General features: G+C 41.6%; 1 protein-coding gene across 1 annotated transcript; it reads right to left on the reverse strand.

The window, feature by feature from the left end:
* Positions 1–555: 555 nt before the first annotated feature.
* Positions 556–3,294, reverse strand: PFDN4 (prefoldin subunit 4). The gene is made up of 4 exons (XM_061375373.1): positions 3,098–3,294; positions 2,092–2,199; positions 1,306–1,449; positions 556–980 (listed from the first exon to the last, which is right to left on the reverse strand). Exons 1-4 carry the CDS (start codon positions 3,119–3,121, stop codon positions 849–851), a joined length of 408 nt encoding a protein of 135 aa, XP_061231357.1. The 5' UTR covers positions 3,122–3,294; the 3' UTR covers positions 556–848.
* Between the last annotated feature and the right edge of the window lie 12,082 nt (positions 3,295–15,376).

Genomic DNA, 15,376 nt, shown 5'->3' on the forward strand with positions numbered 1-15,376 from the left:
TTACTTTTAACTTCACATAGTGATGGAGGTGTAGCTCCAGGGATTGATGCTGACACAGCAACAGCATCTATGAACTATCTGACATTAATCTGGTACAGAAATGTGGATTAGAAAATTACTGTTCAGGAAAATTAGAAATTAAAGACTCACCATTCTGAGTTACAGCATCTTTTGTGACTGCCGAATACAAAGTAGTAAATGACTGAATATGACTGTGACTCCAAAAGCTTTTCTTCAATACCAATGCAGGTTTTAAGGAGATCTCCTTTCTCCCCTGTCAATTTGTTGCCATGCTGTGCACTGAGCTAACAGTGTGTATGCTATCTGAACTAAGATGGAAAGACAAAGGATAGACTTAGTATTTCCAGGAGTGCAGCTAAAACCAGCATTATAAATAAAATTATAATAAATAGCATTACAACCAAATCATGAATCATGTATAGGAGAAACTTCTTATACAATCAAACAGCCATTACACGGCAAATCAAAAGTTCCCTATTTATACTGGTTTTCTATTTAAGCACTTTCATGAGTGGAAAACAAGACCAAAGAAACTACAATACGTGCCTGATTTTATTAATTTCATATACAATGCAAATATCCCAATCTTGATGCTTTATCATCATTAATGAAGCTAATGCTTTCCTGAACAAATAAATAACTGCAATAGCCAAAATAAGAAAGCTCTCATTAAATAGATGGAACCCGAGTGAGGAAAGTAAAAAAAAACCAAACCAAAACAAAACAACAAAAAGAAGTGTCGGATTTTGTTCTAAATGTAATTGGAACAATGATATCAAAATATTTATTAAACCAAGGAAAAGTTGTATGGTATATTTAGAAGACCTTCAACTGTCCTCAGCCTCAAGATTTATGTTATTTCCGAACTTTGCATAAAGCTGAACTTTCAGGTCAGATAAGACCCTCTGAATTGATTCCACTCGGGCTTCTAACACATCAATTTCTTCTTGTAAACTTTTCTGAAAAAGAAAAAAAACAATCAACCAGTTACATTAATCCAAATTGAGTCATGTCTGCCTGCAACATACAAACTATTAAGAGGTACTCTTTGACAATTTTTTGCTAAGTCAGGCTGTAAGATTCATTACAAGGCAAAACAAAGGCTTCGTATACTGACGTGGCAATTAGGACTTGCCATGCATGCACATTCCCCTCCTCAAATCAGAACTCAAACATGAACTTTAGAAAGTAAGAGGTTTAAGGATGGAAAGATTATCCCACTCCAATGCTCATCGCACCACAGCAGGCAGTACAGTATAGGAGCTCCCTTTTGCCCATACAAACCTTTGCCTCCTCCAGCATCTCTTGTGTCTCTTCTTGGGAATGACTAATGAAAACATCTCCAATTTGGTAGGGTATCAGTAGTGCATCACCATCATCAAGCATCATGATGTCATCACAAGCATCTTCCAAGTTCTGAAGTTGTTTCTATTCATCAAGATATAAGAAAGGTGGTCACTTCATACCAGATAAATGATTTTAATGGATACATTGTCATGTTACCAGTTGAGTAAAATGAAGTCAGCGAGCCTGTATTGTGAGGAAAAATCCTACCTGCCAGCATGATATCAATGTGTTTAACAGTACAGTTCCAGAGCTGTAATTCAGCATAAGTATTAGATTCATTCTACCAGTAGAAATTTCTAGTCATTACTCATTATCTGTCATTAATAGCGTAATTAACTGTCTAGACAAGGAAAATACAGACCCTCAATTTGTCAGTGCATCAAAGGAAGAACATAACATACAACTGCCTTACTGGTTCCAGAAAAAATAAGTATAAACAATCACAGGCAGGAAATTTTACAAACACTACAAACAGCCATTGTAACAAGACAATGTTGCGCACATGACAACTACAGAGTTCCATGAACTGCATACAGAAATATACTGGTGGCCTTTATTTCTCATGACTTCTTTCTCCACTTTAACTTTCTCTATTTTCAAAATATCAGAAATCCAGTATTAGAACCAAAGCATTACTTGCAGTATTCCATTGCTCCTGTTTCCTGTGTTACAGCTGAAAATTAAGTTAGGGTAATGAAGAAGTGATATTTGAAGCAAATATACCTTTTTCACTTCTATTTCTTCTTTCAGCTCCGTGATTCTGCTAGTATTTCTTGCAAACTTGTTAATTTTCTGTTGATCTTCAAAAGTAACATTGACATCTTCTGCAGCCTGCCAGGAGGAGAGGTCAATATGAACTTTATTTCTTACATTAACTTGAATCTGACGACAAGATTACTCTTACAGATCTTCTGAAAAACAGTTTTAGATTCTGCTTATACACTTGATTTCTTGAAAAGCATCCTCAAGGATATCAGCAATACCCTCGTTTAACTGGGCACAGGCTGTAGTAACAGCCACTTAAAATACCAGCTATCCACGGCATCCAAATTGTTGTTTCCTTTACAGCACTGACAGTTGAAACGGACACCTCTGCTCCATGATCACTGCAGAGCTGAGTGTAACACATTAATGAGATCCATGAGCAACATCATTTTATGATAATTGGTTAGCAGTGATGTGCTGCAGTGCTACAGGAGAGCCTGGCATCATCCTCCTTTCAGATACTGACTTGCATTAACAAGATTCTCTCTCAAGTTTCTTCTTCTCTAAACAGGCCAAAGATGCTCCAAACTCCTGACCAATAGAGCCAAGCTTACAATACCAAGACCTTAACTCACAGACAAGCGATCAGGGTATTTTCGGCACGGCCTAACCCGGAGCTGGCCGGACTTGGCAGCGGCTTAGGGAAAAGGACACGCACACACCAGGTCCTGCCGCCCGGGGCTGAGTGAACGTGGGGCAGCCGCTCAGACAGGCACCTCTGCGGTGCCGGAGCGAGGGGCGGGAGACAGCGCGGAGGTGACAAGGCCGCACCGCCCCAGCACCGAGAGACGACGGCCCCCCACAGATGAAGAGCCCGGCAGGCCCAGCCCGGGGGGCAGCACAGGGGCTCGGAGGAACCTCCTGCTCGGAAGAACCTCCTCATCGGACCCTCCTCCTCCTCGGAACCACGGGGCAGGGAGAGACCGAGAAACGAAAACGCACCCTTCCCTCCTCCCGCACTCACCGCCTTCTTCATGGTGGCGGCCATGATGGTAGGACTGACCCATTCGTCCTGCCCACAAAGGAGGAGCGGGGGCTTAGGAAAATCAGAAAAAACGAAGGAAAGCTCCCAGCAGATGCGGCCCTCCGCGGCTCGGCGTTTCTCCTCCTCCCCACCGCCCCATCCCGGCGGGCTGCTCGGAGGCACCACAGGGCACACAGTAAACCTCAGCCCATCCCGCCGCGCTTGGTACGTCCTGTTTAAAGTGGCAGAAGCCCAGCTCCGCCGGCAGGAGTGCTGTGGCCGCGGCTTGCCAGCGCTGCCGCCAGAGGGAGACATGGGACGCGCGCCGGATCTCTTGCCGGGGCCTCCAGCCGCGGTGACGCCGCAAGGGCAGCCGGGCCCGGCACGGTGCCTCTTGAGGGAGGGCGGCCCCTGAGCAGGGGACTCCTGTGAGCCGTCCTCAGCCCTCACCAGGCAGACCAACCGCCTCTCTGGAAACGGATGTGTGAGCGGCCTTCAAGTTCAAATCACTGCAGAGGGTCTTTTAAGCAAAAATAAGTTGGGTTTCTTTTCCTGAAAAGGCTGATTGACAGTTTCTAAACAGGAACAGGGGTAGCTAGCATTTATGCGGCATGATTACCTTCACATGCTGAACTGTATTTAGCTTCTCACAGCTACAAAACAAAAAGAAAACCCAAAGCAGATCATCACATCTCCCAGCTCGGGTGTTGTGTGCTCTGGCATCCAGCTGCAGTGCGTACAGGGCCCGTGGTCCAAGAACCTGGGCCCAGGCACACGTGGATGTTGAGCGACAGGAGGGGTCATGGCTGGCAGGATTGCTGGAGGCACCAGCGCTGCCACAGCCTGGCCAAGCTGCTGCCAACAGCGACCCAGGGTCCTTGAGACCCCGCTTGGGTCTGCCGAGACCTTTCTGAGGAACAATCAGCATCTCCAGTACCTGTATTTAAATACACCTCAGCTACAAATCTTTCCCCGTGGTGCGCTGTGGTGGCAGTGTCAGGTGGGGATGGCAACAAGCCTGCAGTGTAAGTCAGAAAGGTGTTTGAAAACATCTTCAGGTACTCTGCTGTGATTCATCTTTCTGCTATGCCCTTCTGTGAGCTATGGGGTTAGACCCAAAGGAAGTGCCTGGGTGCAGAGAGTTCAGGGCCCTGTGTTGGTGTGTTTTTAATGTGTCTGGCTTTGGAAAGGAATTTGGAAAGCTGGGGTAGAGTCTGCAGCTCATTGAGCAGTGTCTGGGGAGAGTTTGGATCTCCAGAAAGGCAACTGCTGTGACCAGGGAGGTGTCTAGGGTCAGCACGTTCAGTCTCAGGCAGCCAAAACTGTTGAACCTTTTCTCAGACCAGTTTGGAGTCCAAAGTTCAAAACCATTTCCTGAAGGCAAAATGTATAACCTTTCTTTCTCAAGTTATTCTTCGTAAATCCTAATGCCCTGATTGCATACAATGGCCTTGTTCTTCAGACACTTAATTGATAATACAGGAGGCTGATGTTCATTTCTCTGCTGATGGCATCTAAATTCATGTCTCCCACAAGCCTCCTAATGCCTGAACCATGAATAACTCTGTATGTCATCCAATGAACATTATAGTGAAAAATATAGGAACAATCCATGGAACAGAGTGGATGTCTTTACTTTAGTTAGAACCCCTTGCTGCTGAGGAATCATAGAATCATAGAATAATTATGGTTGGAAAGGACCTTAAGATCATCCAGTTCCAATCCCCCTGCCGTGGGCAGGGACACCACTAAACAATGTCACCCAAGGCTCTGTCTAGCCTAGCCTTGAACCTCGCCAGGGATGGAGCATTCACAACTGTGGGTTAAACCACGACACCTGGGCAACCCATTCCAGTGCCTCACCACTCTTACAGTAAAGAATTTCTTTCTTATATCCAGCCTAAACTTTCCCTGTTTAAATTTGAATCTGTTACCCCTTGTCCTATCACGACAGTCCCTAATGAGAGTCTCTCCCCAGCATCCTTATAGCCTCCCTTCAGATACTGGAAAGCTGCTAAGAGGTCTCCACTATGCTATGAGGAAGAATCCAATCCTGCAGCTGCTGGAGAATCCATCCTCCATGGTAGCCCATTCCAAAGGGGATCCATGAAGGACAATAGAAAACAACACCCAACAGAAGAATGGGTGTATATTTTAAAAGTTTCCTATTGATTTCCTGAAACTAGGCCTTATTAAGAAGAGCTGAAATATGGCATACTCCATTCAAGTCTTAGCACATACGCCAACACCATTCTCTCTCAGCCTTGACTTTGTCCATCATAGGTGAAAACAGTATAGCAGCCCTGCTGTCTGCAAGAAGGAAAAGCTTGAGTTCCTCCTTTATTACTTATGGAGATGGAGTTTACACTGACAGCATTCAGCTTCATTTCATAGCAGAGCTAGCTTGGGAGCTCTCTTTCAATAACTGCTTTTTGCTGAATAAATGTAAGAAAGTTACAGCTACTTGTGGGAGAGACTGCAGCAGGTTTCTAGCTTAACAATTAATGTATCAAAATATTCTGTAAGGGGTATTTACTGAATGAAAAAGTTCTGGGTTGTTTTTCGGGTTGGTTTTGGTGTGTTTTTTTTATCAGAATGACTGCTCATTTCAAAACTCCTGTCACAAACTAATAGAAAAAACAGAATAGAAAATAAAATATTTTGAGTGGCCCTCACACTGACTTACATTTTATTTTGGTGCGTAAGTATGACTTGTTTCCCACTGAGGAAAAAGTTAGTCACAAAAATTCTCCTTGGAGAACTATGTTATTATTAACTGATGTGAAAACATAAATCTCATTCTAAGTATCTCTTAGAGAAAAAACTCTCATCTCTAGTCATTGTCCTGCTGTTTCCTAAGTCAGCTGTCTTCTCATTTCATAATGATCCTACTATGAAAGGGTATAACCTAAACCTTGGTTATTTCCATGGGTGGATTAGCTGAATAATGCTTGTTAGGTCTGAGCCAGTGTGATTTCCTTCAAGAGAAAAGGATTTCGTAAGAATTTGATGACTTGAAGGCTTTGAAAATAAATGCTTTTCTCCCACATGCTCAGGCAAGATCTGTGGAATGAGCATGTTGCCAAGAGTAACCTACTGTAGACCTTTCTTATGTAAATAAAAGTGAAAACAGTGCACGAGTGCAAGCATCTAGTGGTGGAGTAAGATAAACTCGTTGAACTCACTGACCTTGTTTCTCTTTCAGTTGCATAAAAAGACTTGCTCTTTCTTGTACTGGTCCTCCTTGTTGCAAGTGTGGTTAGTTTCACCTTGTGCTGCCACGGGATCCCTCCCATGGTGTGTGTAACCCTCATGCCCTTCATCTTACTTGTCCTTTGTGATTCTTATTCACATTTTCATGCCATGTTACTTGCTGTAGCCTTTTGCAATATAGCTCAGTGGGAAAGAATCTTCCCATGCTCTTTTCTGCCTGAGGTGTTTTGAATTACCAAACTCTTTACCCTTTCCCTGAAGTTACACAGAGCTCTGATCAGTCTTTGAGCATCCTGAAACACCTACACATCAATAATGTTTGTTAATAAAAGATGCATTAGAAATGGAGAAAACTTACTGGGGATGAAGTGGATGGTTTATATAGATTTAGATAAATCTAGATAAATTGCTATTTATCTAAAAGTAGATTGCTATTAGCAAAAGCTGCATAAAGTTGTTTTATTTTAATAGACTATACCATAGTATATGATAATAGTATATACTATGCCACTATACTAAAGAGGTACAGCTTCCATATCATGGAGACTCCAAGGTCGAAGTAGCATGGCATTTCCAGTGTTAGACAACATGACTTATTGTGGTATAAACGTCCTTACATCAGAATGTCTATGTCTGCCCTTCTTGTACCAGCATTGTGGGGGGAATGGAGGCCAAAGGAAAAATCCCCTACTGAGGGTGTTCTTTTCCAAAAAGACATGCCAGCTCTTAATGGTATACAAGTCTTAAATATTTATAGGACAAATGCCCCTTAACTTTTCATTCTTTGTGGTCTGAGAAAAGGAAGGCAGACTTTCTCAGATTTCTAACCTTTTTCTTTCAAAGAAAGAAAATCCCTCCTGTTAGTAAAAAACATCACCGCTTCATCATTCAAGCCCTCCTCTATGTTCATATATATCCAGCATTAGAGTTATTAAATTGCATTAGCTCCTTTCTACAAGTTATCCTAATAAACTTTACTCTCTGTGTAGGAAACTTGTCTTTTCCCTTGCTGTAGTGCTTTGCAGAGAGTTCTGCAGCATTACGTGGATCCATGGAGCTAAGGGGAGTTTCTGCTGACTGTTTGTGCCTGAGATGGAAGCTGGAAATTCCCTTTTGCTGGGAAATCCCTTTATGTTTAAGCACAGTAGAGATGTTACTCCACCTTTGTGGCAGGATAGTCTGTAAACACAGTGCTTTATGATCCCATAATTCTGGCCAAGCAGAACAGTTATTGCCTCATGCTGGTTTTATTTAAAACAAAAGAGCTGGATTTGCAACCTTGCCCTTCCTCACCTCTACTTGGCATCTCAGTGTCAGCAGGGAATATACCAGAGTCCAAAATATTAGCCATGTATTTCTGTTGCTCCACAATCCTGTTCCCAGAAACAGCTGTAGTGGTGGAATATCTCTGTTTACCTGGAATTTTTTGTGGCACATACTGGAACTCCCTCTACAGGGCCTACAACTGCAGTGTCAGTCTTGCTCCTTTTTTACTTTTGTCATTCATCTTCAATAAGAACTGCTCACAGAGTACCTGAAATTAGGTCTTCAGTTACACCCGTCCAGGTAGAAATAATTTCCTTTCCAAGAGCAGCACTGTCAGGGCCAGTTTTAAAAGTCAGTGTGTATTTCTTGGAAAATACAAGTGAGGAAGAGTAGAGTCCTGTTCCCTCCTTAACTGTCACCCTTCTGGATACTGTCATCTTAAAGCATTATAAATTTATTTGCCACTGAACTTAGAGGCTAATTCTAACCTCATAGGAGGTCTGTCAGTAACATGCCCTGGGTGTAGTGTTACTCAGCATTTTTTAATCTGCACAAATTTGTCTTTTTTTTTTTTTCTTCCCCCTTTTTTTTTGGGGGGGGGGGGTAGTGCAGGCAGAATCATAATGGAATCTGGGAGAAGAGTTTTCCTCAGGGAGGTATCAGATGTGCTCATTTGATACTTTACCAAATAGAGCAATAAATATATTAAATGTTTTCCCAAGGGCAGTAGTTGCATTCTGTAGTCATACATCTGAGGAAACTAAACCCTTCCCTAGAGAGGTCTGCAGCCAGGCATTTGAACTGAAATAAACAGCAGGATTTCAGGCAAGGGCTTTATCTGATCAACTACTGATGCAGTCAGCCCTAATCCCTCCAAAAGCAATGACCAGAAGTAACCAGGATGTGGCCCAGAGGGTACTGAGTTCAGTGAAGCATAGCCCAAGTGCCTTTTGGCTGACTAATGGTGAAGGGAGATGGAGTTTTCATATCTTCTTATGACTGTCATGAAGACAATAGAAGCAAAATGCACTCATTTCACAGCAAGTCACTAGTTAAAGTTCAAACTCATCTCTTTGTGGTTTTACAGAAGTACTGCTGGATTAATAGTATCTTTAACATATCTATTAGACCTTTCATCAGAAAATACTCCAAAGGCCACAGACAAAAATTGTTTCAGACACCCCTTCCCTGGGATGAAACAGCAGTGCTCCATAGTAGCAAAAACATTTAAAATTTCCTATTTATTTGTCATTTCTGGGAACTTAAGAGAACACCAAACTGTAAACATGGACGAGATGGCATCAGAAGGCACTAGCTGCAAAGGGCATAGAAGCTACTGGCATCTGGTTGGGGCTCTGAGTTCTGTATTGGCTTAGGGGGAGGCATCACTTACTTGGGCACTAACTTAAACTCTAAACCATATTTCTCATATACTGGCAAGAGTCCAAGATGCTAACCTCATAAGAGCATCACTTATTGTCTTGGTATTTCAGGGTAATTCAGAGACCAGAAATTAATATCTGTGAAACTCTAATTCTAGGATTACAATACTCTATAATACAAAAATAACATAGAAGACTATTCACACAATTCTGTTTTATGAGATTTTAAGCAACATGTCAGTGCAGCAATACAATAAATATTTATTATTGTAAGATGCATGTAAGCAGAATGTTCAGAAACAATGTTGGCTTTTCTTTGACAAAATGTCTAGTACTGTCTCATAGAAATAGAGCCTTCAAAATCTTAGCAAGTAACAAGCATCTGCTTCTAAAAAGACTTGGTATGAGGTCAGTTTTACCTCAGCAGAAACACATCCATCAGACCAAAAGTAAAATAATCTGTGCAAAAGTTATGGGCTTAATCAACAAATCCAGTAGTTTGCATGAGTTTGCATCTCATTCATGTGTTTGTATAACCAGCTTTAGCGGATTCTCTCAAGAGGACATGCGATTGTTATTTTTCCAGGCATTTAAGACAGTCACACGACTAAAAGCTTCAGATTCATAAACATAGATCATTATTTTAAATTTCAATTGTTGTTTAAAATAAAATCATACTCAATATTTCCTGCTCCTGAGAGCTTTCCTTGATTTTGGCAAATGGTTTTGGTCTTTACTTACATTGTAGAGTTGTTAGTCCCACTAACACTGAAAATATTTTCATAGTTGTTCAGTACAGTAACACAAGTACTGCTTTGTGCATTAACCGCATGTGAATAAAGCAACCTCACATGTAAAATGTCTTAGCAGAAGGTTAAATGTGTAATTGCACATAAAAATTAATATACGCAATTGATTTTAAGTACATTGTTTCTGTAAGCAGAGCTATGATCAAGATTAATTTCTCACTAGGGAAAAGTCACCAAGAGTTAGTATCTCAGAACGCAGATAGCTGCGTACATTCATTTCGTCAGAGATGGAAGCTGTTAGGGGGTTTTACAGCTGGAGACATAAATACATAAATACCTACAGAATTATTTTGCATTTGGGATGCCTGAAGATCTAGATTTTGAACTGCACAGAGATCTAAGACTCCATGTCTCCATGTGATAAGGCAAATTTTAACAGACTCTTTTGGCGTGAATCTTGGGCATAACTTAACCACCCACATGCTTCCTTAGGTGGAGTTTTAAACAGTCCCTCCTAATACTTCCCAGGACCCTCCTGCCCTATGTACCTTTAGGATCGGTCAATAAAGATGGATACCTAGATATTGCATATTTACACAAGATTGTCTGCAGGTCTAACCTGAATTGGATGCAAGCTGGCCTGATTCTCATATACGTCATCTACAGTCGCTAACACCCATCACAAAAAATAAAGTAGTTTAATGGTAATTTATGGAATCTATGTCACTGTAGTCCCTTGTTGATACTGCTAAACTAAAATGTTTCAACAAAGACTAAATCTAAAGGCACAGTGCTTAAATGTCATGGACCATTAGGCAGCATGAAAGAGGGCAAGTCACCCTGTTGAAGTGAGGAAAATACTATTTACATTATACCTTTTGTGTCGTGTAAGATTTCCTTTGCATAACACCATGTTATGCTGATAACAGGAGCAATAAATTGACACTTATAATTTTACACTGTCATAAACATACATAATTATTTTGCAAGTAAATAACCAAATTGCATTCCTACTCATTGAGACAAATGTAAATATAGTTAGATTGCACATTAAGCCAGTGAATAGCTGCAGAACAGAGAGGATTGGATGAGTGTCAATGGAAAAAAGATGGGTTATGGACATCTGGGGGAAACGAGGCTGAGAAAAGCAGCAGGGCTTGTTCTATAGTGGCTTAGGATGAAGTTATCCACCTGCAATTATTGCTCAATCACAAAATCATTATTCCAGTAGGTACTTTTGAGCTATCTGGAGGTACTCAGTTTACTCTGAATTTCCTCAGTTTCCCCATGGAAGTGTGGAAGAATGATAAAGAAAACCCAGGATTTCCAGTATCATCTTCCATGGCAGAACACCCACTAGTGAAATTCCTACCCCCTGACCAGGAATCAAAGGCTCTGAAAAATGAAATATTCCGACAGATTCCTAAATGCTGCTCCTTTTTAAACTAAATGTGCTTTCCACAGTGCTGTGTGGAAGGGGAAGAAAGCCTCTAGACTTCTGTCAATTCTGTCCAAAGAGGAGAATTCAGCCTGGGGCAGTAACTCATTCTCGCAGCACCTTATTGCACAAATCCTTCACTAAAACAACTCCCTTCCCTGCTCAAGGACGATGAAGATGCTAAAAGAGACAAAAAACTCTAAAAGGCCAGAGAGTGATTCTAGTTATCAGGAGAAAAGGGAAGAGCCAGTCAAGTCCTGCGTATTTCCAAGCTGACTGTCACAATATCTTCTCATGGACCTCAATTTCTTGGTTTATGGTCACGACTTTCTCCCTGACTCCCTGTAAGTTTTAAGTCTAGAGAATGCAGTGTGCGTGGAGCATTGCTTTTGCCACATAAAGCAGATAGTATTTATGCGCAGAAAATATAGTTGCATTTTAATTTTTTAGGTAAGCGTTAGCTATCTTTAAGTCAAGAAATCTCTCAATTTTCTTGAACCATGTACTCCCATATTTAAAGACTCCTTCAGTAGTTGAATGTCGAAATGTTTATTGCAGGAAGATATCCCGAATAGGTCATGGCCAGCTAGAAGACTCTTTGGCTGGTGGAGTTTGAGCTGCTCATCTGCCTTTCTGTTTTTCTGAATGCCTCTCACAGTATTATATTGGTTTCAGTTTGCTCAGCAGAACTTTATTCCCACACTGCTACTGTCATCCTATAGGAGTGCAATCCTCTAATATGCGGTGAGATCAGAAGAATTTTTTGTTAAAAACCCTGGTGTTTGAGTAAAAACATAAAAAAGATTTCTTTTGCTTTAATTTCACAGTCAGTGTCTATATAACAACTTGGAAATCTCAATATTCAAATAAGTTTCAGTTTCTCATCTGTAGAACGCGAATTACTGTACTTTTCCATTTCCTAATCTGGGGCTAAATTCATCAATGTTTACAAAACTCTTAGAACCTCAACTGGAAAGAGGCATAGAATTAAAAGTGTATAAACAAACATGAGCAAAAACCTAGAATAATGACTTTGTGTTTTGACACTGGCATTTACAAGTGCATTCAGTTTTTCTTCCCCAGCATTATGAAATACCTTGCCTCTGAATTTCTTCCTGTGACAGAGATTTTCCTTGTGTTGTCTACCCATTCTCCTTGGGCACTTCTACATTGCAGCATTTTAGAAAATGCAGGACACTTCACAAGCATTTTAGAGCCGAAATAGCAAACGCTTTTTTCCAACAGGGACAAAGACTAGAGGTCAGGAGGAAGAATTGTGCAATATCACAAAACAAACCCCCTGGAATTACAGGTGTTAAGAAAGAAAATCCACTACCAAACTAAAGATCTTTCCCACTGAGGAGTTATTTTGGTAATATTTAGTGTATTTGAAATGCACTGTATGCAAAGGGCTTGGTTCACTTTGTAGGAGCTCACTGCTATTGATATGTTTATTGGAAGGGCAGCTGCTGTTTCGGTGCAGTTTCCGAGCACACCTCAGTCTCTTAATTCCTGGTAATGAGTTCATAGCTTGATGGGATTTCCAAGCTTTATTTAAAGAATATGTTACTATTGTTTCCCAAGTGGTAGGACTAGCGATTCCTTCTGCTTAGGAATCAGCAATAAAACTTGGATTTCAGGTACTCATTAAATATTTTAGTGATGAAAAAACATGCTGTGATATTGCCTTTCTGTACCTCTACAACAGTCCCTGTCAGATCTGCAGAAGCATCAGACTGGCAGATCATTTGTCAAGGAACATTCTCTCCTGACACCTGAGACTGCAGAAATGAAATGACATTTTTTTCTGTAGCAAAATTGAAGCATATTAGTATATGTATAATAAGCTATTTAGTTTTATTCTTCACACATTTCCTCATCTTTGACCTAAAAGTACACCTTGCTGTGGTACAGAAAAGAAGAGGGCTTTTCACTCAACAGTGGTCATTACCTGTTACAGTCATCAGAAAATATTGGGAGGTCATATGGATACACATCTGTGGGACAAGGGTGACATCTTCACTGGTACAGGTGCCTTGGTAGAGTGATACTCCTGTGAGGATATGCTCCCAAAACTCAGTTCAAGAACCCTGTAGTGTCATACTTATGATAACCCTTGATACGTTCTAAAGGTCACAAGAAAAGGTCTTGCTAAAAATTAAAGGTTTGTTTTCAGATCTCTTAAAAGGGAGGGGAGGAAGTTGTGAAGGCTGAAAATGCCCTTAGAACTCCACTTAACCAGAAATTAAGGCAATCATTAGCTCTCCCAGCTCCAGGCCTAGCTGAGCGACAAATACCTGAGCTTCCCTGCCAGAGAGTTATGTCATGACCACAGAAGTTAAATAAAACCTTTTCCATTCTGTAATTTGAAAATAGCTTATTAAAGAAGATTTCGTATCAACAGGGTGGATTCTTTGCCATAGCAGCAATGAACATAGATCGACCTGTGCCCAGTTTAGTCTTGACTTGCCTATTCCATCAAGATTCTTCCACAGAGATTGTTTCACAGACACTAAGCTGTGACCCTTCAAATGAGTTCATTTTCATTCCTTAAATAGACAGGTGTCCACAGAACATACAAACTGTCTCTTCCTGTCTGGTTTCTCAGAACTTACCATTGAATGAAGTCCAGACTGCCCTCAGAAAACAAGGACAGCAAGATGTGTTCTCAGTAGAACTGGTTCAAAGAAAGCAAATCACACGAATATTAACTTGCTGTGATGTTTCACAGAATCATAGAACCATAGAATAGTTAGGGTTGGAAAGGACCTAAAGATCACCAAGTTCCAACTCCCCTTCCATGGGGAGGGGCACCTCATACTAAACCATGTCACCCAAGGCTCTGTTCAACACAGACAGGGGGGTTCCTGGGCAACCCATTCCAGTGCCTCACCACCCTAACAGGAAAGAATTTCCTCCTTATATCCAGTCTAAACTTCCCCTGTTTAAGTTTTAACCCATTACCCCTTGTCCTACCACTACAGTCCCTAATGAAGAGTCCCTCCCCAGCATCCCTATAGGCCCCCTTCAGATACTGGAAGGCTTCTATGAGGTCCCCAGGCAGCCTTCTCTTCTCCAGGCTGAACAGCCCCAACTTTCTCCGCCTGTCTTCATACGGGAGGTGCTCCAGTCCCCTGATCATCCTCATGGCCTCCTCTGAACTTGTTCCAACAGTTCCATGTCCTTTTTATATTGAGGACACCAGAACTGCACACAGTACTCCAGGTGAGGTCTCATGAGAGAAGAGTAAAGGGGCAGGATCACCTCCTTGGAGCTGCTGGTCACACTCCTTTTTGATGCAGCCCAGGATATGGTTGGCTTTCTGGGCTGTGAGCGCACACTGAAGGCGGCTCACGTTCATTTTCTCATCGACCAACAGCCCCAAGTCCTTCTCCACAGGGCTGCTCTGAATCTCTTCTCTTCCCAACCTGTAGCTGTGTCTGGGATTGCTCCGACCCAGGTGTAGGACCTTGCACTTGGCATGGTTCCCCAAAAACAAAACAAAAAACCAACTAAATAATAATGCAAGTCTTTGAACCAGCTTTAATTTTAAAGCCTGCCTCAAAAGTGCTCTCATCCTGTCCAAGATGATCTGCCTAGTATGATCCCATAGAAGAAAATCACTGAAATAGAGGGGCAAAACTGGGAAGGACGCACAAAAATCACAGAAATCTGCAGTGAGATGTCATGCTTTTGTACATTTTTCTCTGTAGTGATCACTGATACCTCAGTCTTTTATTATTATTAATTTCACTGTGAGACTTGTGCCTTTATGGGTCTCAGGATCCATGTCAAACCCATCTTATTATTCCTCTGCTTGTCCCTGGTCTAACATACCCATCAGTCTGCACACTCTGCATCTTACCGTCATACAGATAAAGGGGATTAAGAGCTGAGTCACAAAATGCAACTTGGGAAAGATGAGAAAAGGTAGTATGGGGTGGGAGAAATTAAGCCCTCATTGTAGTGTTTCTGTCTTTCCTGGAAATCCTCTGGTTTATGGGAAACTTCTTGTCTTGCAGCAAGATCCACACACAACCTCTCTGACTTCTTTTGCAAGGAGAGGACAGAGCACTAAGGACCCAGCCACCCTGTGCTGTTCTCTCTGTACTAGCACTTTTCCTGCCTTCACTTAGAATCTGAGGCTTACCCCTCTCTCTAAGGGTTACGGTGCAGTTGCCGATTAAAATTCTTCTGGAAAAAACTGATTTTTGTCAGAATGAAATGGCTG

The sequence above is a fragment of the Neopsephotus bourkii genome, unplaced genomic scaffold (assembly GCF_033783945.1).
Source record: "Neopsephotus bourkii isolate Nb327-2 ecotype Australia unplaced genomic scaffold, CSIRO-AGI_Nbou_v1 NB_1663, whole genome shotgun sequence".
NCBI classification, from domain to species: Eukaryota; Metazoa; Chordata; class Aves; order Psittaciformes; family Psittacidae; genus Neopsephotus; species Neopsephotus bourkii.